The 26,068-nt window shown below is 37.4% G+C and overlaps 1 protein-coding gene across 1 annotated transcript in view; it reads left to right on the forward strand.

Annotated features, from left to right (window-relative positions):
* The window catches only part of FIG4 (FIG4 phosphoinositide 5-phosphatase), a 123,403-nt gene that overhangs the window by 63,085 nt on the left and 34,250 nt on the right, over positions 1-26,068 (forward strand). Inside the window, exons 16-22 of the mRNA NM_001114625.1 lie at positions 4,520-4,658; positions 11,161-11,219; positions 12,408-12,555; positions 15,297-15,380; positions 17,462-17,657; positions 19,937-20,019; positions 23,433-23,519. Coding sequence (NP_001108097.1) covers positions 4,520-4,658; positions 11,161-11,219; positions 12,408-12,555; positions 15,297-15,380; positions 17,462-17,657; positions 19,937-20,019; positions 23,433-23,519 — 796 coding nt within the window. The remainder of the gene's footprint in view (positions 1-4,519; positions 4,659-11,160; positions 11,220-12,407; positions 12,556-15,296; positions 15,381-17,461; positions 17,658-19,936; positions 20,020-23,432; positions 23,520-26,068) is intronic.

Raw genomic sequence — 26,068 nt, forward strand, 5'->3', positions numbered from 1 at the left:
TTTTCATTACTTAGCCCCACTGTCCCAGTCCCATCTCTCAGTGCATCTCGTTGTCTCAGCCTCCAAAGTACACCCTAAATGCTTTTGCTATTCTTCATCCTGACTGCTGCTGTGCTGGTGCAAGAAACGGTTACTTCTTGTCTGAACAAGTCCTGACTCAGCTCTCTACCTCCACACTTCTGCACAGCAGCCAGGGGGATCTTTTCAAAACCTAAGTCAGATAGTGACACTTGGGTGGTTCTGGGTGGTTCAGTTGGTTAAGCATCTATCTTTGGCTCAGGTCATGATTCCAGGGTCCTGAGATTGAGTCTCATGTTGGGATCCCTGTTCTGTGCGGAGCCTGCTTCTCCCTCTCCGTCTGCTGCTCCCCCTGCTTATGCTTTCTCTCTCTCTCTCTCTCTGTCAAATAAATAAATAAAATCTTAAACAACAATAACAAAAAGCTTAAGTCAGATAGCATCACGTGCCTCTTTTAAAAACCCTTCCAGGGCTTTCCATTGCACTTAAAATATGACTCTATATGGTGACCTACAAAACTTTGCATGCCCAGGCCCCATCTGTCTCTAATGTGGCTATTTCCCTATCCACTGCCCTCCAGCCTCCCTGGCCTCCTTCCTGGTCCTGGAGCTGCCCAGTTTCTTCCTCCTTCTGGGCTTTGTGTTTGTTTGTCCTTCTGCATGGGCAGAGCACCCAGAGCTTTATGTGACCACCTCTTTCTCATTTTTACACTTCAGGTGTTACTTCTTCAGATACTGCAGCCTCTACCCCTGCCCTGGCTACCCAATTTAAGTGTCCTCATCCTCTCCCTTTGCTCTCATGTCACTCTCTTTTAATTGTTTTCATAGAACTTACATCCCTTGAATGTGCCTTGTCCATTATTTCCTTATATGTATTTTTGTTTGTCAGTTGGAATGTAAGCCCCACCCCAGAGCCAGAGTCAGGCTTGTGTACTACTATGTCCCTAGTACAGAACATAGTAGGTTCTTGGGTGAATGAATGTATGGCAGTTCTTCTTTTCAAATATGAAAGTAAGATATGTGAATTATAGAAAGCGTAGAATAGTCACAATTAAATCATATAACCTTCACCTTCCAGAGATAGCCATTCGTTCATATTAAGGAGAACATAATCTTTCCATACACATAATATTTATATTCTGCTTTTGCCCTTTAGATAATGTGAGTAATCTTTATGACCTTAAATATTCTTCTACAACATGATTTTTAGTAGCCTATGGTAGTCTGTCCTTTAGAAATATCATAATTTAGTTATTATTTTACATTTAGATTCCTTTTAAACATTTTTAAACATATACTTTTTTTTTTTTTTGCATATCTTTGATGTTATCTTATGGGAAATTCCAGAAGCATACTTTAGGTCAGAGAGTGTGGATATTTTCAGGGCTTTAACTATATAAAAAAGCCCTTTTTTATTATATAAAAAAATATATATTTATATTTATATTTATATATATACACACACACATATCTATACATACACATTTTTAAATATATATATAAATACATATACATATATATGTATTTACTTTTTGACAGGAAAAACACACACACACACACCCATATACATATCTCACGGAAACTTTGGTAAGCTGAAATGGCATAAAGGGAAGAATATCTCCCACTTTCCAGAAGTTTGAGTTATACCACTTTGCTTTTAGGAAAGACCTACATTACTACAGTAATAGCTGTTTCCATAAAAGTTAAAATCCTCTTCAGATTTCTTTCCATTAACATGAACAGGTACTAATGTAGGCCTTTCCCAAGCAAAGTGGCATAATGCAGACTTTCAGAAAGCAAGTAACACCTGTGTTGCCAAATTGACTTAGAAAAAGGATACTGTATCACAGTTAATATCCCCTCAGCAGAGTATGGAAGTGCCCATTTTGATAAGTATTTGCCACCTTAAATAGGTAAAACATGGTATTTTGTTTTAATTTGCATTTGTTTGGTAACATAAAGTTGAATTTTGGTATGTTTGTTGTCTATTTCTGTTTTTTTTCTTTCAAAAATTCCATGTTTCTCTTTTTCTATTAGGGTGTTGATCTTTGTCTTTCTTATATTAATTGGTATTTATTTCAATATATAGTATGAAGTAGGGATCTAATTCTTTATTGTTCCCTCCCCTGCAATAGTTAAACAGTACTATTTATTGAATAATATTCCTTTCCATTACTAATTTCACAGGCCACTTCATCACAAACTTAATTTAATATTAGAATAATAAATATTCTAGTTCTAAAATATTTTTTTGCTAACTAAAAATAAGAATTGTTACATTCAAGCCTAATCTATTTAATACATACATAATAAAACTGGTTAGTGTTTAGCTATTTGAGTGGAGTGTGAATGGTACATTACTCTTTTTTCCTTTAAAGCATGATTGAGTACAAAGATAGGTAATCAAAAAAAAAAAAAAAAAAAAAAACCAAGATAGGTAATCATTGCCCTCTTGTTATCCATAACTACAAAGAACCCACCTGTTTCAAGCTCTTGTCCATATTCAAAGTTCTACTGTGTTCCTAAGGGTGGTTGTCTTATTTGCAGTCAAGAGTAGCCAGGAAAATATCCTCAGGTTCCTTAAATTGGCCTTGGAGTCCTTAGTTATAATGACCATATGCATCATAGATATATATTTATGGAAACAGCAGCACATTCAGCAAGTCTTCATTATGATCCTTCAAAGGAATATCCTTTATTTGATTACTTCTCACATCTCACATTTTATCATACTAGCTAAAACTTAAAGGAAGCAACTATGAGGTTTAAAGGATGAAAGACTCCTTGAAAACATGACTGAAAAAACGAAAAGCTTCTCAAGATAGTATTAAGATATCTTGAGGTCCTGCATATTATGAATTATTAAGTGCCATGTAATTACTAATAAAAGCAATATGGGGGGGTGCCTATGTGGCTCAGTTAAGCATCTGACACTTGGTTTCAGCTCAGGTAAGATCTCAGTGTTCTCAGATCAAGTCCCACATTGAGCACCCTGCTTGGTGAGGAGTCTGCTTGAGATCCCCCTCTCTCCCTCTCCTTCTGCCTTTCCCCCTGCTCACACACACTCTCTTAAGAAAGAAAAGAAAAAAAAGAAAAGAAAAGAAAAGAAAGGAAAGGAAAGGAAAGGAAAGGAAAGGAAAGGAAAGGAAAGGAAAGAAAGAAAGAAAGAAAGAAAGAAAGAAAGAAAGAAAGAAAGAAAGAAAGGTCTTTTTTAAAAAGCGGTATGTTTACTTTTGTATTGTTTAAGGAGAATGCAAATTGAGGTGATAATGTCTGCATCATTTAGTACTTGTTTTCTCTCAAAAGTGGCAAAAAGGCCCTAAATATATTACCCATATAAACACATTCCTTTTATATATTACTTTTGGCCTGAAAAGTAAATGCTACTTTAATGGAACACTTCCTGTCAAAAAGTAATAATGCGAATACATGTTTGATGTGCCATATTTCATTTACTGCTTTTGCTGAAATGACCAAATAGTCCAATGAGAACAGTGTTGCTAATTTCAGAAATATCTATGTTCACCGTAGCTATTGGAAGAAGACTGATGTTATGGTAATGTTCTCTTGTTTTGAAAGCAGTCATTTCTACTATGCTGTCTTTTTAGTTCTATGCTCATTTTCAGAAATAGGGTATTATTTAATTGTGGATGTCAGCCCCAAACTTGAATAAACAGGGCTCTGACACAAGAATGGAAGGCAGAATGAAGGGAAAGAATGAAGGATGATACTAGGGTGTGGGGGAGATGGTGCTTCATGAGACCCTTTAGTGTTCATCATCATTTTTACCAAAATATAATTAAAAAAGGAAGGAAATACGATACATGTACATATGCAGCTAGTAATTTCGGAGTGATTGAATAGTTAGAATGAGGCTGTTATCCATGTGCCCACTTTACCTTCATTGTCAAACACAGAAGGGAATGGGCCAGACCCACAGCTGAGGAGGACAGAAAATGTGGTAAACATTGTCTCTGCTAAGGAAATGGAGAATATCTTTTCAAGGATTAGAAGTGGAAACTATGCAGAGCAACTTGTTCTAGGTTGTGCAACAGAATACAGATAGCAGTTGGATCATTTTGTTTGTTTCCCACAGCTCTGCTTGTCTTTGTAACAAAAGGGAAGATGTATTTGTTTCAGGTAGACTAAGGAATGGTGAAAATTTGTCACCCTAAAAATAAAATCACTATGGGCTGATGGCAGTTCTTGAAGATTAAGAGTCTCTCAAAATTCAAGAAGCAGTATGTGCTCACTGTCCTCTAGATTATGAGAGGAATGGAGCAAAAAAGGAAGCAGTTTGAAACAAGATTTTAATTCTGCTCAGAATCTTGGTGACTATTTTAGATTTTGTGTGTGTGCATGACTTCTGAAGTATAAATACTATTATTTTCAAAGGTGTGTTTTATGAAATCACAGTTGTACCCTCATCCTCCTGAGAAAACATTCTCTTCAGTTGTATATCTCAGTAGTGGTTTCCTAAAATGCCTATTTTTGCTTTTTAGATGCCGATAGACAAGATTCCATTAATCTCTTTCTAGGAGTTTTTCATCCCACTGAAGGGAAGCCTCATCTCTGGGAACTCCCGACAGATTTTTATTTGCATCATAAAAATACCATGAGGCTTTTACCAACAAGAAGAAGGTATTTTTCTTCCTGGTCTCCTATGGAAATTCAGATTTGGTGTTATTTTGAATATGAAATACTTTCATTTTTGAGCAATAATCACCAGTTTTACTAAAAACTACTAAAGTCACCAGTTTTACTACACATTTGCCATAAGGAATTCAGTATTGTTGGTGTCCTAATACTGGTCTGGGAAATTGTCATTAATAATTGGGGGGGTTTGCATTTTTCATAAGATAGAAAGTTTCAGAACTTCATCACTGAACGTAAGTTGTAGCTCTTTCACTAAAGCAAACCATGCACATTATTTCTGAGTGCTTCCTGCAAGTTAAGGAACCCTCCCATTTAAGGAGTCAGTTTTTGATTTTTCAGGTGAGGGGTCCAAGCAGCATCACTTTGGAATTCTAATATTCCTTCTTTCCAGAAACACAGCCAGCTCTTAGTGACCCTGGCAAAATCGGGAAATGAGAGCAGTGACTCTGGTGGCAGATACCACTCCCATATCCCTTTGTACTCAGGGCTTTCTGGAGTTAATAGCTATTTCAGGTTATTTTGATGACAGTTGAGTTGATATTAATATTCTCAAAAGAAATAAAGTATTTACCTGTAGTGTAGCCTCAGGGTCAGGTTGACTCTGTAGCTGGGTAACCTTGGGTTAGTTACTTAACTTCTCCCCACCTTATTTTCCTTATGTGTGAATGTGAGCAATGGGACACATTTCCCAGAGTCATCGTGAGGGTTTAGTGAGAAGACTTTCATTTCTTTTAATGGAGGCATCACATACTAACATAGGGAGTTTTGCCACACGAGTAAAATGTTCTCACCTAGGAGGCTGGAGACCGGTGCATTCGGCTCAAAGGCCTACAATGTCAGGTTCCCTCATAATGCTCTTCTCACAGCATCAGTTTAATATAGCCCATATTTTGTGCAACAGTGCTTCCCAAATACTATGGGGGTCACTGCCAGCCTGTGCTTAATTGTGTGGACAGGCAACTGGACAATTAGCAAGTGCTGATGTTACAGCTGTTACCAAATTCTGTGTCACTTCGGGGTGCTTAGAATATTAGGGATGTGTCAGAGTTTCTGTTTCTCAGATTTGTTCTGGTAAGTGCATATTGTTGGAATAACCAGCTTGTTATTTGAGTTTCCTTCCCTATTAAAGAAGCACTGCTGATTTTCACTTTAAATGATTGCCTCTGAATTCTTGCTGACAAAAAAGTTGGAACTAATTATGTTTATTTGATGAGAGATGAGTGTAAATACCCATATTTAGCTATGGTGATACAATTGACTATAGGTAAATGTGGGTGATTTTTCCAAAATTTTGTTTCACCTTCAAGTATTAAAGCTATTAACACACAGCTTGGGAACAGCCAAAACTCAATTGTCTGCTGCACAAATTAGCTAGTATATTACACGTGTATATTAAACCACTTGCTTACCTTGAGTTATGTAACTGATAACAGGCAGGCGGTGTTGGAGCTTATTTGTGGCATCAAAAGAAGCTGCTGTTATGTCCCTATTTTCTTAAAAAAAATAAAAAAAAGGAAACTGAGGTTGCAGAGAGAATGTGTCTTGACTGAGATAATTCAGCTTGTTAGATGATTCAGCAAGAATCAGCAGCAAGCCTGCCACTGAAAATAAAGTTTTATCAAAGTAGATAATATGGCTCTCTCAGTTGGTTTGGTCTCCTGTTTTTGTGGGTTCTTTGCTCCAGAATGTCACAATTCCAAAAATTAGTTCATGCTATCAACAGAAGATACCGCTCATAAATAGTACTTACAGATCCTGTAAAATAAATTTCAGTGTTTTTATTTTGGACTATACTGGTTATTTTGGTGACAGTTAATATTATAATAAAATGAAAAATTTATTTTTTTAATCTGTATTTTTTTAAAGATTTTATTTATTTATTTATGAGAGACACAGAGAGAGAGAGGCAGAGACACAGGCAGAGGGAGAAGCAGGCTCCCTGCAAGGAGCCAAATGTGGGTGGGACTTGATCCCAGGACCCTGGGATCACGCCCCGAGCTGAAGGCAGATGCTCCACCACTGAGCCACCCAGGTGTCCCCAAAATGAACAATTTAGTCAGAGGCAGTTAACTGGGTGACAGCATGGACTTCAGGGTTGGGTGGGGCTGAGCTAGAATTTCTGCCAGTGTGTGACCTCAGACCTATTGAACTCTGGAAATCTTTTTTCCTCATTTGTAAAATGGAGATGACTATGTACATCTCACAGGGTCATTTTGAGGATTGAGAAAATGTGTGGGGACTACTTAGTACTGGGTCTGACACAGAATCAGCGTAGTCCTCAAGCTGCCAGGCTCAGAGAGATGGCCTCTAGTTAAAATTGCTGTGACTATGGGCAAGTTACATAACTAAGTCTCAGTGGCCATTATCAGTAAAATAGAGATAATAATACTATCTAACTTGTGCGTTTTTCTCAGCATCAGATGGGTTTATATAAATGCTTAGCACATGGTAAATGCGATAGATGTCAGTACTGTGATTATTCTTTAAGGAGAAAATATTCCCTAGTTGTGACATTTATTCAAAATCTTACAGGATGACCATAAAATCTAGAAACTTAGATAATATTATTTTATCACTTATTATAATGTAATATCAATAAACACTTTACATATATTTGCTTGTGTTTCTAAACTTGATGACAGTCCTATGTTTTATACTGTGTTTACCAGTGATTTGTTGTGATATATTTTTATTGAATGATAAGGGAAGGTGGAATAATTGTAGCTCTGACTAGAGTTTATCCAAAACAGGTCCTCTTGAGGTAGCTGCTTCTATTACTCAAAATCCCACATTTTTTTTTATCTGCCTAGAACCACTAAATGAAGCTTTCTTTGAATTAGGTTAATATGTCATATATCATCTAAGATGCTATTTATTGATTTAGTGTTTATCATGTCACCAAGATGTCTGGAGATATTAAGCATTAATTGCTTCATTGACTCAGAGTTGGGAGGTTTCTCGGCTCTCTTCATTGTCTGCTATGTCAGTTTGCTCTGTGTCTCCCCAGGAGAGGTCATCTGGCCTGTGCAGATTAGTCCTGGTTTGTCCTCTGGGCCATGTCTGGTTGAGGCAGTTTTTTTCCAACAGTCTGCTTATGTACTTCTTCCTCATATCACTCTGAGATCTGCTGCTCTGTAACTCTACCTACTAATCTTAGTCCAGTCTACTGAGACCCAAAGAACACAATTTCCCTATCCACTTCATAGTCTTAAATATTTGAAGACAAGTTCATACCTTCTCTGAATCTCTTCTACTCCAGGTTAAACAGCCCCACTCTCTTCAGCTGTTCCTCACAGACTGTGGTTTCAAGTCTCTCTGGGATTAAGAATGCTTTCCTCTTAGGGCTTCCAGTCAATGTCAATGTTCTTTTTAAACTGTGCTACCCAGACCTGGGTTCAGTAATGGTCACAGTTTGATCTGATTTGTGCCAAATATTGTGGGACCATTGGAGCCATTATTCCTCTTGTCCTGGATACTCTGTGTTTATCATTAACTATAAAATTGCACTAGCTATTTTTAGCAGTGCCGTCACAATGTTGACTCTCCGAGGTTCCTGTCCATTAGAACTCCTGAGTGTTTTTAACATGTCCTGCCACCATGCCTTATCTATACCATTCTTGTATGCTTATTTGAGCATTCTGGGTCATGTTCATATATGCTTTGCCTGCTTCCCCAAAAGGGGGTTTAGATGTGTATTCTTTTTATTATTAACTATTACCTGTAGATTTACAGCTTCTTCAGATTTAACCAGCTGGCCATCTTGATCCCCATACAAATCCTTGATGAAAAATGTTGACTGGAATAAGGTAGATGGCAGAGGCCTATGGGACACCACCTGACAACTTCTTCTACCTTAACATTGTTTCATAATTTGTGGTTGGAATTATTTACATGGCTGTAACTTACTCTGCTGTCCTCACTTAACTATATTGTCCTCCTGCCCACATCTGTGTATCTTGTTCACAAGTATTGATTGCTTTGCTAAAGTCCATATGTTATTTCAGAGGGCTCCCAATTTAGGGGAATTGAGTCTTTTTTTTAAGTCTCCCAAACCTTCCTATGTGAGTAAGCCAGTGGAATTGAACCCTGTTAATACTAGGGACCGAAGGAGAGGAGAGCAGCTGACTGATTAGGCATTGTATGCAAAGGAAGAAGTGGCACCAGATCTCTGGCATCTTGCGTTGTCCTCTCAGAGGCTCTCATCCTCCATCCATCTTAGCTCATCTTCCCTGGGACAGGTATTTCTCATGGGCTTCTGTGCTTCTGAGACCCACCCACAGAAGCTGGACTTTTTAAAAAATATTAAGTTGCTTTATCTTGCTTAGGGAAATAACAGCTTAATAATATTCAGAAAAAATATCTGTGCCTGTTTCAGGTCATGAAAAGATCATCTCTTAATTCTTTTTCTCCACATGGTACATTCTGAGTTTAAACCCATTCTTTAGAAAGTTTACTTCTTTATCTTAGGTAAGTTAATTGTGAGCAACATTATTTAGGAAACTTCTTATATGGTAGCTGATACCTTCTTTGTTTTCCTCCTCTGCCAAGATTAAGTGATTACAAAATAGAATTTACACCTGTGCACACATGGCATGCACACACACACATGCACACACATACCTTAAGCGATTAGTCTATGCTTTTTCATTCTTATGATCTGACAGTCTGATTCTCCTACGAGAAATGCAAATGAGATTAGACTGGTATATTTTGGTTGTGGATTCATAGAAGTCACTGGCCATCTTTTTAATACTCTACTTAATACTTGATTCGGCGATCTTGCAGGAAATGACATCGCACTCACCAGTGTATAGTTTGTGGAATCTATTACCCTCTCACTTTTGAGCATCAAGACTACCTTTGCCCATTTTTAGCAAGGACACTTGAATGATTTAGAGGTGCTCTGCTGCTTTGTTCCATCTCTTGGACTGTACAAGCTTCTCTCTTCTCTTGTTTTTATCTTTCTTGCATGAAACTTCTCATGACTATTGAAGATAGAAATAGTGCTGGAATTAAGCAGCTCCCCTTTTTTCTATCATTATTTTCAATGTGACATTTCTAACACGTAGAATAGTGTTTGACACACAGTGGGCGCTCAGTAAAGATTGAAAGACTGAATGAATTATTGACAAGCAGGAGGCATAACCCTCTTGTGTTCTTTTCATGTTCTAAAGCCTTCCTATTCAAAAAGCAGCATGAGGGCCAGCCCCTCTGGCAAAATGCAGGAGCTGACCATCAATGCAGAATCTCAGGCCCCACCTACTGAATTAGAATCTGTTCTTCAACAGGATCTCCCAAGTGTTCATCTGTGCAGTGAATTTTGAGAAGCACTGTTCTAAAGCATAGCTTTGGTCTCAGGCAAAACTTGAAGAGCCTTTCCTTTTATTATCTCACTTTCCCCCTCACAGTTCATTAGGCATCATATTCCTTTTTTCTATCATCTTTGGTTATGTATTCTACTTGCCATCTTTAGGAGAGTTCTCTCTGTTGCCTGTTTCATTTAAATGCCCCTATTCATCATAATTGGGATTATTCAAGATTGTAATGTCAGTGTTTTATTTTTAGAAAGCCTTTCATTTATTTAAAATTCTCTTTTTAGCATTTTTGGTCATAGGCTTTTTTTCCTGAACCTTTTGAAAATCTATGTTTTTAATACATTTTGATATACCATTTCACATCATTCTCCTTCCTAGTGCTCATGAACTTTGATACAGCATTTTCATCCTAAAAGCCCAATTTATCAGAATTTGATTCAGAATTAAGTTCAATGTTCAGAGAAAGGGCAGTTCAGGATTTTTTTCAGATTCTCTGCTCACAGCAGATGAGTCCTTTGGCAGAAATCCAGATGATTGAAATTCCCTGCCTCCCTCTGGCCTCTGTAATCAAGTAGTGAATATTTACAGTTAAAGATTAACAGGGCCTCTACTATTTTCTAAGAGAATTTGTTCTTTAGGACTCTCCGTTCACTTAATGATTTTACTTAGCTGTTGTAATTCACTAAACACACAGACTCATATACCCAGAGCAGAGTGGAAAAAGTAAATCTGGCTCTTATATAACCATGTGCAAGAGAGTCTTGGTTGTAGAACTTGGGTAAAGGTCCTGCTGCTTATTGGCTTGCAGAGTAATGCAGGCACAGTCACTGGGGAGAAGTAAACAGCAGCTCCTAGAGTCTGGCTTAGTATACCCAAATATTTTTTTAGCTAAAAGTAAGTAACATCAGAGCATCTTGACTCTCAGATGTGTTCACGGCATTTTCATAAATCTGTGATATGGTTGAAACAAGAAAGGTGTTGGAAAAGAAACAAACATGTTGAAGACCTCTTATGCCAAAACTTTACACACATGTTTTAAAAAGAAAAAAATTCACTTTGAAATAGAGGCAGCATCTTACTCTGTAAACCCTGTTTACTCAGTGAATTGTAGAAAACCAGCATTTATGTTTGGTCCCTCTTAACCTTTTTATTTATTTTTTTTAATTTTATAGTTATACTCACTGGTGGACACCAGAGGTAATAAAACATTTACCACTGCCATATGATGAAGGTAGGTACACTGTTTCTCTTTTAGTTTTTATAACAACGTATTTTGGAATTATTCCTAAATGAACTCGAAGCATTAAATTCTTTGCATATAATATTTCATTAAAAAGACGTGAATGACTACTCAGTTTTATGTTGCTGCTATACTAGGGGATTGTAACATCTTAGACAGCTTTTTAAGTGTGGAGACTGTGTTATACTTCTTTTATCTAAGTAGGCCAGTACCTTGTATTGTGTTTTATAGTTAGTAGGTATGGCCCTTAAATGTCTAATAGATATACTATATTAGTTTACCATTTAAAATTAGTACTAATTACATTTCTAGATATTTGAGGGTAATGGGAAGGAAGTGAAGACCCATTCACAAGGAGAAATAAAAACTTTTCCTGTATCTAAACTGTGAAAAAAGACACAGATGTGTATATAAAAGTGCATTTTAGTCAGTAGGGTTAAAATTTAATTTCAGTAATTTGTCGAAAGACAAGAAAATTTTTATATTAAGTGAATGAGCTTAAATGTATAATACATTCGAATGATATTTGCAAATTGAAATAATTGCTCAGTTCTAAATAGAGTGTACTGCTGTTATTGATTCTCCTGACCTTAAACAAGCCAGTTTTCCCAGTTATGAAAGGGCACTAAGTAAGATTGACTGCCAATCTGGAACTTTCCACTTAAAGACTCCCATCTAGTCATGGTTAGGTATTCCAACTTTGGGTGGTAAAGGCCATAAACTAAGTTTTAAATAAATTATTAATTAATTTTTAAAAAGTATTTATAACCTTGAAATTCTGGGAAAAATCATAACTCATATGGCGAAGATTTGTTGTTCTAGGAGAAAGGAAAAAGATTTTAACGGTCTAATATTGGCCATAAACAGATTTGAAATATAAAGGAAAATTTAGTGAAATAGCTGCATGATTTTTATCTAGAAGGCAGAGGGTACATATTTAAGTGCAAAAAAGGAATTTAAAGAGTTGAGTAGTTTGATTTCTAAAATAACTGCCTGCTCCCACCCTGTCTTCAGGGGACCCTCCTGCCTCCTTGGAGCTTGTCACACTTGACTTTGCACCGTATATTCTGTGCACACACCTCATCTCTCCCAAGTGTGTGAGTGCTAGGAGCAGGAGCTGAACCTCGTTCGCCAGATGTAATCTAAAGACTTTACAAGTAACAGGCATATCTCTCTTAGTTATCTGTGCTGCAAACTTAAAGAAGTTGATAGTGAAGAAATTCCACAAATACGAAGAAGAGATTGACATCCACAACGAGTTCTTCCGACCGTACGAACTGAGTAGTTTTGATGATACCTTTTGCTTGGCTATGACAAGCTCAGCACGGTATGTTGTGAGTGTCCTGACTAAGGATTTAGGAACTTTAGTTTTCCTAGTCTATATAGACATATCTTGCTTTGACATAAGTCCGTTCCAAAAGCCCACTAGTGGGGATTGTACAGCCTCTGAAAACCACCGTGATGGGGAGCCCACTATAGGAAGCAGTCTCTTCTAGTGTTAGACAGCTGGAGTTCATTTCTTCCCTTTGGTAAGTTGAAACCTGCCTCCCATTGATACTAGTTTGTTATTTGGAATAAACACACTTTTAAAAATTGAACATAGAAATCAAGAGCCAGCATAAATTAGTGGAAAAAAGTATAGTCTTTGGTACTAGAAAGGTAGGGATGTGAATCATAGATCAGTCACTGCCTACCTGTATGACCTTGAGAAAATTATCTTACTTATCTGAGTTTCTTTTTTCACGTAGATAGGGGCATGTGTATCATACACATACAAGCCAAGTCACAGGTACATTGTAGCTATCATATTATAATTCTTATTAGGACTAGGACAAGTCTGGTTCCTTTTCTGTACGACAGCCCTCCAGATATTTGAGGAAGCAGTGTTAATTTTTTTTAGGGTAAATATCCTTCATTCTGTCTTTTCATAATTCATGTGACATTGTTTCCAGACTCTTCATCTTGGTCCATCACTCTTTAATATACTTCATTTTTCAGAGTTTGTTGGGATCTTTTAGAAAAGTGATGAAACTAGAATAAGAAAATTAGACAAAGCAAATCACTTTTTGATTATTACATTTTATACTGAAGTTTACATTTTTGTATTTTACATTTTCATCCAATGTGATACACGTATGCCTAAAATTAATGCACACGTAGAAACACATTCTGTGGTTTTTCTTCCTAGACCACTCTATATTTTAGTTTGGTTTCAGATGGAAAGTTTAGAATTTTTACTTGGTTGATTTTCAGTTAAACTTATTAAAAGTTTAGAAGTTGGGGATCCCTGGGTGGCTCAGCGGTTTAGCGCCTGCCTTCAGCCCAGGGCATGGTCCTGGAGTCCTGGGATCGAGTCCCACGTCGGGCTCCCTGCATGAAGCCTGCTTCTCCCTCTGCCTGTGTCTCTGCCTCTCTCTCTCTTTATGTCTGTCGTAAATAAATAAATAGAATCTAAAAAAAAAAAAAAAGTTTAGAAGTTGTAACCATAAGGTTATTATCATTTCCAGAATATGTCAACCCAGCAAAGGATAAATGATGTCATACATATATGAATATACAGTTAATTTTTGTATTTGCAGGAGTTATGTTCTAATAAGTTCCTGCAACAGCTGGATTAGAGAGTACTAAACCATTATTCTTTGGGGGAAATACAGGGTTAGGTTCCTGGCAAGCCTCTGGTCATATTTTTATCACCCAGTCAATACATAACCATATTACGTGTGTTGCTGTTTAAAAATGCCTTATTTAATATATATTGTTGATTTACTAACATCGAGCTCCTAGCAGTCAACACTATTTGTTAACATTGAACTGATAGCAAACAACAGTATAACTCATACCTGAACAAAGCTTCTCCTATACACATATTTTCTTTCTAATACACAACTTTCTTGGGCCTAAAAGCACTAGAGAGCTTCAACAGTATGCTTGGGGTCATTTGAGACAACAAGGTTACCAACAAAAAGCACAAAAAGGCAAAAAACATGGCAGTAAATAGTCCATGGAAAGGACACTTGTTTATAGTGTGTGAGCCGAAACAAGAAGCCAGAATGTTGCCTTGCTCTCTGTCAGCTAGAACATAGCATTGTTGAGTTCCTCTAATTTTTCACCTTTCTACACATGCATGTTTGCAAGTGATTGTGAAAGCTCTGAGTGTTGGGTTTGGGGTTACAAATAAATGTTAGAAACAAGCAAATTCTCAAATACGGATTCCCCAATAATAAGTATCAACTATATATGTTCAAAAAGAAAGAAAAACTAAACCACTTACGTTTTTAAAATAGCATTTTCAAACTGCCAAATAGGCATTTTGGGTCAAATTCAATGTTACTTTCTTTTCCTTCAAAAAATGTAATGGGTCACACTGGGGGCAGTATCCTTTCCAGAGCCATAAGTCTCATCAGCATAAATCATGCGACTCTTCTCTTACCTTTTTGGCATCTATAAGGAGGAGTTCAGTCTGGTTACAGCAATAATCAGGAGGTAGGTCTTGCATAGTGTGGAAGTAGCTTCAGCTTATCTTAGTATGTGGTAAACTAAGAGTCTCTATTTAAAGTGTTCCAACAGTGTTTTAATGAATTAACCCCAGCTTAATGAGGTAGATGCTGATACTTCATTCTGCTGTGTTTTGATCATTATGTCAGCCTCCCTGGGTGGTATAATGTAATAAAAACATTGTCTGTAAAACTGAGCAGCTTAGTGTTTGGCCATTAGTTTTATGAGTTTAGTTTTACCTGAAAAGTAATTGTGACATATAAACAAAGCATATACATCTTGGCAGTAATTTAGGTATAACTCCATTCCAGTAGAGAAAATTTTAATTCAAAACCACTCAGTCTCATAATCATGAAGAAAATTCACAGTGAAGACTGAGAGCATTGAAGTTACCGGTGCCATTAGTTCATGGGATTTTATGGCCTTGATCACCTAAGCTCCCCTGAACATTTGGCTCAGAATAAGTAGCTCTGAGGGCTAAGAAGGCATGGTATAAGAATGTGAATTGAACAGAAGCCATTATCATCTGGATGAAAAGCGATTCATATGGACTTTCTTTTCCTCTTTCTCCAGTGACTTTATGCCTAAGACTGTTGGCATTGATCCGAGTCCATTTACAGTGCGGAAACCAGATGAAACCGGAAAATCAGTATTGGGGTAAGATTTGTAGATAGAATGAAATTTTAAAGACTCATGTAAAATAATATGACACTTGCAGTTAATTTTCACCAAAAACAATAACTGCAAGTCACATAGTTTGGAGCACATTCCACGTATTGCATCTATACAGGTAGTTTATTCATAGCATTGAGATCACTAAACAATGCAACATTGAAAGAATTTATAGGAATTTCAGCAACATGGTATATTTTGTTATTTTAAATTAGGAATATCACAGATGGCATAAGAATAGGTAGCAGATCTTATGTGTTATGTCCTAGAAATAACTTAGCATCCTCTGTTTCCCACAACATAAAATACTTACATAAAAATTTATAGTCATTTTATTTATTTTTTGTTGGCATCCAGAGGAACCATTAAAATAAATATGCTCAGGGATCCCTGGGTGGCGCAGCGGTTTGGCGCCTGCCTTTGGCCCAGGGCGCGATCCTGGAGACCCGGGATCGAATCCCACATCGGGCTCGCGGTGCATGGAGCCTGCTTCTCCCTCTGCCTATGTCTCTGCCTCTCTCTCTCTGTCTCTCTGTGACTATCGTAAATAAATAAAAATTAAAAAAATTAAAAAAAAAAGATTTAAAAAAAAATATGCTCAGGTAGAGAAACTAATAGATTTTCTGTGTATTACTGTAACATTGTTTGGGGGAAGACTATTATATCCAGTAATGTGAGGAAGAAGTCAAACCATGTTTACATCTTCATGCTTAGAAACTAGAATGAGATGTTATATGTTCTAGCATAAGGATCGGTTTCTGCCATTTACTTGAGTAATCCCAGTGATGAGACTTTTTTCTAGACTCTGGCTGGAAACCCTGGCCAGGCTGTAGATAATTGAGTCCTAACTGTATTTGTGAGCATGTGTGAGATCCTGGTTGGATTCTAGCTACATGTGGTTTATACAATGGGATATGTATTACTATTTCCAGATACACCATTTCTATGCCTTAAATATATGGCTCTAAATAGCGGCATGTTAAGCCTTGAACTGAAAACTAAGGAATTTAAGAGATGTCCTCAGGAGTTCAGAATTCAAGAGGTTCCTGGAATAAATATGTACATGATCAACTACATTACTGTAGTTGATCAATTACAATTACAAATACAAGTTGATCAATTACATTTCGTAGCACAGAAATGCCATTGACTTTAATTTTTACTTTGTAGAAAGTCAGAAATTAGCTTATTTTCTAAAATATTTAATCCATGGTCAGACAGTATTGCATTTTCCTTTCTTAGAACATTTCAGAATATTACAGTATTTAATATTATATTAAATAATATTGTAATATTAAAATATTACAGTATTTAAGTCTTTTGTAGAAAGTAGTTTTTAAAGAGTGAAATATTAAAACTTTTTTCATAAAAGCCAAAAATATTCTATAAAATATTATCTGAGTTTTAAAAAGCAATATTCTTACTACTCTCATATTTGGAACTAAAAGTAAGTACTTTTATAAGTCTGGGTTTTTGGAGTTTTTTAACCCCCATCTATTCCCTACTATTAGCAGGAATGTCTAGCAAATATGGTTATGTACTGGTAACAATAATTTTAAATTTTGGTTTATGTTCATCAGTAGCTCAATACTATGGTACAAATCGTGAACTAATGCTGTGATTGATCAAATCATAGAATGAAAGGAAGTTTACATGGATTTGGCTATTGACTCTTCTTGAAACTTTTACAAATTATAGGTAGATAATTTTACTAATGTCACAAACATATAGTCTACAATTGCACCATAAATTTTGAAAATATTGATTTCAGTTACCAAAGGAAAGCACAGTAACCAGGTGGTAAGAAGACTTTTCTGCATTGGTTTACCCCTACTTACTGGTTTATTTTTTGAATTTACAACAGGATTTAAATTCATATAAGGTCAGTACATGTACATGGTAAAATGTTAAGGTTTTCTCTTATTCGTAACCTGAACCCAGAAACTAGTTTCTCACCCCCGTTTTCTTGTGCTTCACTAGGATTAAGATTTTGGACAGAGTCATACATAGTGACTGTCAATGGTTTGGTTTAAAGATGCTCTGTAGCAATGTTCATCTTTTTAAAGGAACAAGAGCAATAGAGAAGAAGCTGTATTACAGCGGAAAACAGCAGCCAGTGCCCCACCACCTCCCAGCGAGGAGGCTGTGTCCAGCAGCTCCGAGGATGACTCTGGGACTGACCGGGAAGAGGAGGGCTCTGTGTCTCAGCGTTCCACTCCAGTGAAGATGACGGACACGGGAGACAGTGCCAAAGTGACCGAGGTGTGCAGGATAGGTGTGACCTCGGGTCCAGCATGAGGCTTTGGAGAACAATCTCTAAAATTCTACTTTCTGTTAAAAGACTAGGAGTCAGAAAAGGTCACATTATCTCATGCACACTATTCTAATGTGTGGTATTTGAGGCACTATAGAGATGAATACTTTTTTTTTTGAATTGAAGTATGGGCAACAGACAATGTTACATTAGTTTTAGGTGTACAGCATAGTGATCCCACAACTCTCTACATTAGTCAGTGCTCACCATGATAAGTGTAGTCACACCTATGACCATACAGTGTTATTATAACATTATTGATTATATTCCCTCTGCTGTGATTTTCATCTCCATGACTTACTTATTTTATAACTAGAAGTTTGTACCCCTTAATTTCCTTTACCCATTATTCCCATGCTCTAACCCCCTCCTTTCTGTCAATCGCCACTTTGTTCTCTGTATTTATGAGTCTATTTCTGTTTGTTTTTTAGATTCCACATATAAGTGAAATCCTATGGTATTTGCCTTTCTCTGTCTGACTTATTTCATTTAGCATAATAACCTTCAGGTCTATCCATGTTGTGAAAAATGTCAAGAATTTCGTTCTTTTTTATGGCTGAGTAATATTCCAGTGTGTGTGTGTGTGTGTGTGTGTGTGTGTACCACATCTTCGATATCCATTTATCTATTGATGGACACTTAAGTTGCTTCCATATCTTGGCTATTGTAAATAATGCTTCATTAAACATAGGGGTGTGTATATCTTTTGAATTTGAATTGCTTTTGTCTTTTTTTAGGTAAATACTCAGTAGTGGAATTACTGTATCATGTGACATTTCTATTTTTAATTTTTTGAGGAACTCCATTCTGTTTTCCACAGTGGTTGCACTAATTTATATTCTCACCAACAGGGCATGATGGTTCCCTTTTCTCCACACTCTTGTCAACACTTGTATTTCTTGTCTTTTTGATACTAGCCATTGTGACTGGTGTAAGGTGATATCTCATTGTGGTTTTGATATGCATTTCCCTGATGATGAGTGATGTAGAGCATCTTTTCATGTGTCTGTTAGCCACCTGGATGTCTTCTTTGGAAGAATGTCTATTCAGGTCCTCTGCCTATCTTTTTAATCGGAAAATTTGTTCTTTAGGTGTTGAGTGTAGCTGTTCTTTATATATTTTGGATATTAATCCCTTGTTGGATATATCATCTCTTCTCCCATTTAGTAGGTTGCTTTTTTTTTTTTTTTTTTTTTTTTTTCTTCTGATGGTTTCCTTTGCTGTCCAAAAGCTTTTTATTTTGGTGTAGTCCCAATAGTTTTTTTTGCTTTTGTTTCTCTTGCCTGAGGGGATCTATCCATAAATATATTGGTGGGCTGACTGTCTGTTTTCTTTTAGGAGTTTTATGCTTTCAGATCTCACATTTAGATCATTAAGAGATTAATACATTTAGCATAGACATTATTGAAATAGTTTCATTTTGAAATAAAATTAGTGTTTTTATTCCCACGTAGAACAATAAATTTCTCAGCACTTCAGAATTTTTAAGAGAACCCTGTCCACTTTTGAGCAGCATATCCACCTGAGGTCCATTTATTTCCTTCCTTAGCACACTGTTGGAATGTGGGGTTTGGACCTGGGCCTCATAATCTTTGTATAGCCTGAGTGGGAAATTCACCCTGTTCAATCTGATTTACCAATATTAAGGAACATAAAAGGGAAGTAAACTTCAAAATAACCAAATGTAGCTTTAGGGAAATTTAATTTCCAGAAATAGCCAAAAGTCACAGAAATAGTTATGGCAAGTAAAATGTGATAATGTAAGAACTGAATTCATTATTCCAGGAGTTGGCAAAGTATTGCCAATGGTCAAAATCCAGCCCACTGCCTGATTTGTTGGCCCTCTCCCATGCCTATTTGTTTACATATCAGTATGCCTGCTTTGGCACTATAACAGCAGTGTGGAGTAGCTGCAGCGGAGATGGTATAACCCAAAGAACCTAAAATATTCACTATCTGGCCCTTTGCAGAAAAAGTCTTCTAATTCCTATACTATACAAAGGGAACTGGTAGTTATTTAATAGCTTTTTACTCTAAAACAAAGTATTTTTAGTGGAAACAAAATCAGATTTTTAAAAAAACCATTAACTGAGTTTATTGAATAGATTGAAGAGATATTGTGATTGCTTTTGTGGAAAATTTCACAGGCTCATGTTCTTCATCTTTGGAAATAATTAATATGCTCGATGTCTAAAAATTCTTCCTGGCTCTTTATTTGTAACCCTAGAATGTGGTCCAGCCCATGAAAGAAGTATATGGAATTAACCTCTCAGATGGTCTCTCAGAAGAGGATTTCTCCATTTACTCAAGGTAAACTACTTTTACGTGGAAATTAAGAAAAAAAATGCAAATGTATTATCACAATAACTTATATCTAGTATAACTTGAAAAAATGAAAATAGTCAACAATATAGAAAGACATGAATTCCACTTGGAATACAGTGGTAGTGTTTAGAAGGTCAAATTCTGAAATATTGATTTCTATTTGGAGTTAAAGCCTGATACTCTCAGTCCCCTCAATGATAAAAATTTATGATGTATCCATGTATTCTCACTGCCCATACATAAGCTGCAAACTGAAGTACACATACATTTCTGTATTCTTGCATCCACAAAATCTCAAGATCAGATAACATCTTACAAAATGAACCTGGGATATTGATGATTGAGGACCTTGCATTTGCGTTAGCTGTGGAGTGCTGGTGGGAGTGGTGGAAGAAGGAAGTGGTGATATAAGGGCATCAAGAGTCAGAATGTTCTAGACCATTATTAGACTAAGCTGAAAGAGGATCCACCAAAAGGTGTTCCCTGAGTATGTATACATAATTGTGTGTGTGTTTGTGTGTACATGTGTTTCTGAGAAGACTCACAGTTAATCAGATTTTCAAAAGAATCCCTCACCTGGAAATCTTCAAGAACCCACGATGACCACTGTAAACACTTCCTCAGCTTAATACATGCATTAAGAAGACCTAATTATTGCATGTGAATACCATTCCACTTCATTCACGTTTGGCTTACATAAACTCTGTGATATAAATGAGCTTTGATCCTGCATTCTTTTTTAAGGAGAGTATTTCATTTGTTGAATCCATCAAACTGGATATTGACAGCTTTTTACTCCAAGCTAGTAAGATCTGCTATAATATGTAAGATATAAAAATGTATAGCATCTCCTAACTGCAGAGGCACTGGTATGACCCCACATTACTGCCTTAACAGAAGCCAGTTTAGTCACCCAAAATTCAGCCTGGACACACAGGTGCACAGTCACTTATCCATCATAGCTGTCCCAGCAATATGGCTAAACTTCAGCATTTGAAGTGAGCCTTTGTAAGCCATATGGTCTGGAAGAATGAATTATCTGGGGTTAGTGACTGTCTAATACTACTTTGCTTGTTACAGGGAGCGGGGGGGTTTAGGCTCCTGTTAACTAAGCGAAAAGAAAGTGTCTCTTGCTTCAGGCATGACTTTCCTTTGGAGCCTTTTTAGCTCAGTCTGCCTCTGAGGCCCACTTTTAGTTATCCCTTCTCAGGGAGTGACATACAACCCTGTTTAGCCAGAGTATCGCTGGGAAACAGTCTAAGAAGGATATGAGGATAGGCGCATGGGTAGGGAGTACTGCAGGGGAGGAAGGAATCCATGTTCTGGAGTTCTGTACTTGATATCCTAAGAACAACACCTCCTCCTTTGATTTGTGTAACACTTTACAGTGTTTTATTTGTTCTTTAGACAACTGTGTAGTAGGCTGAAAGATATTATTATCCCTCTTTCTAGGCTAAGAGCACAGAAAGAGCCATTCAATGACTTATTCAGGAGCCCTTCCCTGGGCTTCATGGATATCTATGATTTTTGACCATGCAACCTCTTTATTCTCTTAATAATATCAGCTGCCCCTGCTTGTGAGGCAGGCCTGGGAGGAAGGGAAGAAACAGAGGTCTAGTCATCTCTTCCCCTCTCTGTGAGTAGTTCTTTTCTGTGGGCAGACTGCCCCCTCTGGCAACAGAAGCGCCTCCCCTCTCCATCTGTCATGGGCATTGCTATGGCAGGGGCAGCCACTCTCCATCAGTATGGGGGGTGTAGCTGTGCCAGGGGATGGCTATGGATGCTTAGGAACCGACTGGTACCCCTTCTGGCCCTAGCTGGGCCCTGGGGCTCTCCTGGTGCCTCCTCTGATCCAGAGAGCAGAGCTTCAAGGGCAGAGAGCCTATGTCATTCTGGCCTCCTCCCACTGCAGTCCTACACCCAGTTGGCTAGTATCCAGCAAAGATTGTGGGTGTAAAGACAGTGCCCTGGCCTGGCAGGCCTGTAGCAGCTCCCACGTGGGCAACCACAGAATGATGACAGGAGGAGAGATGCTCTAGAACTGGCAACTGTAACTTGTCTTCTAACTTCCTGTTCTCTTGCCTGTTTTTCCTACATTTGACCTCAACCACCTTCAAACTGCTGAAGATCTCTCAGTTTTGTAGTTTTGTTCTAATTGCATAGCCCTAGGCTCTATACCTTCCTCTGCCTTTAGCATTTCTGATATCTTTGGTTTGCGGTCTCAGCCAGACCCGGAGATGTTCTGCTTACCAACTCAGAGCCTCAGACCTACGGCAAATCTTCCTTTAAAAATAAAAAATTCTGACAGTGATTATGTACATGATTTAGGAAGTTGAAAGTTCTGTACTAGTAACAGGTGTCATGTGACACTCTTTCCCCAAAATGGATCAAAAATGTTTATTTGCTGAAGATCAAAATTGAAAAAATATAAGTTATTTGGAAGTTTCCCAATAGCGCCCTAACTACTTAGTAATTGGTAGTTTCTACGGCAATTTTTTTGATCTTTAAAAAAAAAGCTAATAAAAAAATAATGATACAAGTATCTATAATCATCAAAAGAAAATATTCGAATTTGTAGAAAAGTAGGAAAGGGATCAGCCCTTTAAACATGCCCCATAACCTCCCAGGGGCACATTAGAACACAATTACAAGCCCTGTCCCTGAGGGGACTACGGATGCCTGTAGCACAGACCACACTAGGACAAGTATGCACTTGAGGAATAAATAGCTGGTGGTCCTTGGCCCATTGGCCCATTGCTAAGTATCCTCCTGTCCTGTGGAGCTGGCTGGGGCAATTCCCTGATTCCCTGTGACTCTCAGCTTCAAGCATGAATTAGTGTTGTTCCAGGCTTCTCTAGGGAGGGGTGGTGTGGCAGTGGGGCTCCACAGGCACCCTCCTTCCCCATCCTTCACAGTTGAAAGTACTGGAGTGGCTAGAGTACACTTGGGGATTCTCGTGGTCCTAAGGAAACAGAGTCCATGTGCTGGGTTTTCAGCAGTGTCCCTGCTTTGGGAGATGGATCCCTGGCCTGATCCTGTTCTTTCTTTGTCATTTGTCTCACTGCAAAAGCCTCCCCTCATGTTCACCACTTCCTGCTGCAGGTAAGGCTTAGATAACTGAGGCTATGAAAGTTCATCTCCTTGGCTTCAGGAACACTGTGGTTCAAGTTCTCCATCGTGTTTAAGTAAACAGAGACACAGGATTCCCCCTCCTTCCTTTGTAACAAACCCACTGTAAAATCAGGCCCCCTTTTGTGTTGCATACGGCACTCTCGTGTGCTTTTCTGAAATAAGCAGACTGTTGTCCTGTGGAAGCTCATACCATCTCTGTGTAATCTACTGAATTTATTGCAAGTAGCCCCTTCTTTAGTTCACTTGTTATCCATTGTAACTTGTAGATTTGTTCAGCTGGGTCAAAGTCAACATAAACAAGACAGGAGCAGCCAGCAGCTCTGTTCCAGGTGCCCAGATGGTGTTATAAAACTGTAAGTATTAGATTAGACCTTTAAAAGATCTTTGTATTCATGTCATTTGTCGTACTTTTTTTTTTCAAACTCTTTAAGAAAATGATTCAGTTTGTCACCATATTAGTATAAGCCCTAAAGAATCTCCAAAAAAAGCTGGGTAGCTGTGGGGATGGGGAAGAGACCAGCAGCTTTGACTTGAAGTGTACCCTGTGGTGGGATTGGAGTTGGTGGCGGACTCTCTCCATAAACTCGGCTCTCCCGTGGGTAGAAGTGGGAGTGACAAAATAGTTCTGACCCTGGAGATAGGCTCCTCCAGTTCAATACAAGACCCTTGAGGGCAGTGATGAGTTTATCTCTTCCAGCTGTATATCCCCACTGGTTCTAATGGTGTGCTGTAAGTTAAACAGGTGTTTTAGTTAATTTTTAAACAGAATCAGGTTCATATCCTAGATCATAGCCTAGTATTTCTTTTTTTTTTAACCTTGATTAAGTAACTTAAGTGTTTATGGCTCAGTTTCCTCATCTGCAAAATGGGATGGTAGTAACACCTACTTTGTAGGAAGGTAGTAGGCTTAAATGCAGTAATGCGTTCAAAGTACTGAGAACAGTATTTGGAAAAAGTTCTCAGTAAGTTGTGATCAGTACCACCACCACCATCATCATCATCATCATCTTCATATTCATTTTCATCATTATTCTCTGCTTGTTGGGACCAAACAAAGTAAAGGTTGTGACCAGAAGCGGCTCCTGATGCCGTATACTCAGTTGAGTTTCTCCTAGAAAATGGATCCCTGTGGTTATTAAATGAGGTGGTATATATGTGAGGTGTCTAGATCAGCATCTGGCATATAGTTGACATTTAACAAATGTTCTCTTCCCTTAGAGCAACTTTATCAGTTCATTTAATAACTTTTTGATGAATACTGATTGCCTGACTTCTCTGTGTACTATATCCGCATGCTCCTGATTGGTAGTTAAGATGCTGTTGTATTAATGCAGGCAAAGACTGGAGTCTTAGAGAGTAGTGGCTGGGAGGAATTAGGAAATGGAATAGATTTGGGGAATGTTTAGGAGGTGAGATGGATACTGACTCATCATGGAGGGAGAGAAAGAAGGCCTTATCAAGAATAACCCTTAAATTTTTTGGTTTGTGTATCAGGTTTGATTGTTTGATTGATGCATTTATTCATGTAGCAGATAGGTATTGAGGACACCTGTGTTAGGACAATTCAAAGCTTTCATTTACTGAGGTAAGGCATGCCAAAGGACGATCTAGTTTGGATTTACAGTAGCATCCAGGTAGCCATGTGTAGAGGCAACTGGGTCAGGTGTTCTGGAACTTCTAGGATTATGCTAGGGATGGTCATTTCCTTCTGGGGATGTACATGTCTATAGATGATAATTAAAGCCACTGGCTAGGATGAGACCATCTAGGAAAAGAGAATAGAGTGAGAAAGCTCTTCAACTGAGTCTTCAGGGGATCTGAATCTAGCAGCTGAGACAGAGAGAAACCTCCCAGGGAGGCAGAGATAGCTAATCAGAGAGGGGGAAGGAATGGGATAGAGGTTTATCACAGCCTCCAGAAGGGTACTTATTCCTCCCTTCTCTCCCTGTCATTATTTTTTTCTTTTTCTCCTCTTTTTAAAAAATATATAAACTCCTATTAATTTAGAGACCATTTTTCCTTTCTTAAGTCTCATTAGCAAATGGAAGTTTGGGCTCCCAAATGAATTAAAATAAATGTGACCAGAAAAGGAAAGGAAAGTATTTAAATGTGTTAGTTTAAAAAAAAAGAAAAAGAAAAAAAAAGAAAAAACCTCTCTTAATTAACTAAATTGCATTATACACATTGATTATTCCATTAAAATAGTATGGCACAATTTGGGAAAAAAAGTGAATATAGCATACAAAATAAAAGTATTTTGTATTTTCCTCAATATTACACCACTTTGATCCACAATTGGCCTTGCAGTAATTACCTTTAAATTCTTTTCTTAAAATATTTAATATTTGCTTTTCTGGGTCCTAACCCATATGGAAACCTTATGGGTCTAAAATTTTTTTAATCTTTGCACTTAATTAGTAAAGAATCTAACATGAGTGTCTTTTTGCACAGCATCTTAAACAGGATATCAGAAAGCCTGATAGGTTCAGCATTGTGTCATCATGGCAACTGTCCAAGAGTGTTGTTGTAGTTGTTTTGGGTGTTTGTGTCTTTGTGTGTATTCATGGGAGCCTGACTTAACTTGAAATTCTCTAACTAGTTTCTTAAAATGTCAACTATTCATTTTTAGATTTTGAAAGCTATGCCAAGATCAAGAGCAATTAGATTTGTATGAAATTATTGAAATTCTTATCTTGTTATGTTTTAGGTTCTAATATATTTTAAAAACAGTAATAAGTTTAAGTTTATATACATACATGTCCACTCATTGTCAGATAATTTGCAGTCTTACCATTTTTTCTTGAAATCCTGAGGCAAACCAATATTCCTTTTCTAAATGTGAGGTAAATACAACACCAAATATAAAAAGTATTGACCATAAACAACTGACAAGGACCCAGTG

This window comes from Canis lupus, chromosome 12 (assembly GCF_011100685.1).
Source record: "Canis lupus familiaris isolate Mischka breed German Shepherd chromosome 12, alternate assembly UU_Cfam_GSD_1.0, whole genome shotgun sequence".
NCBI lineage: Eukaryota > Metazoa > Chordata > Mammalia > Carnivora > Canidae > Canis > Canis lupus.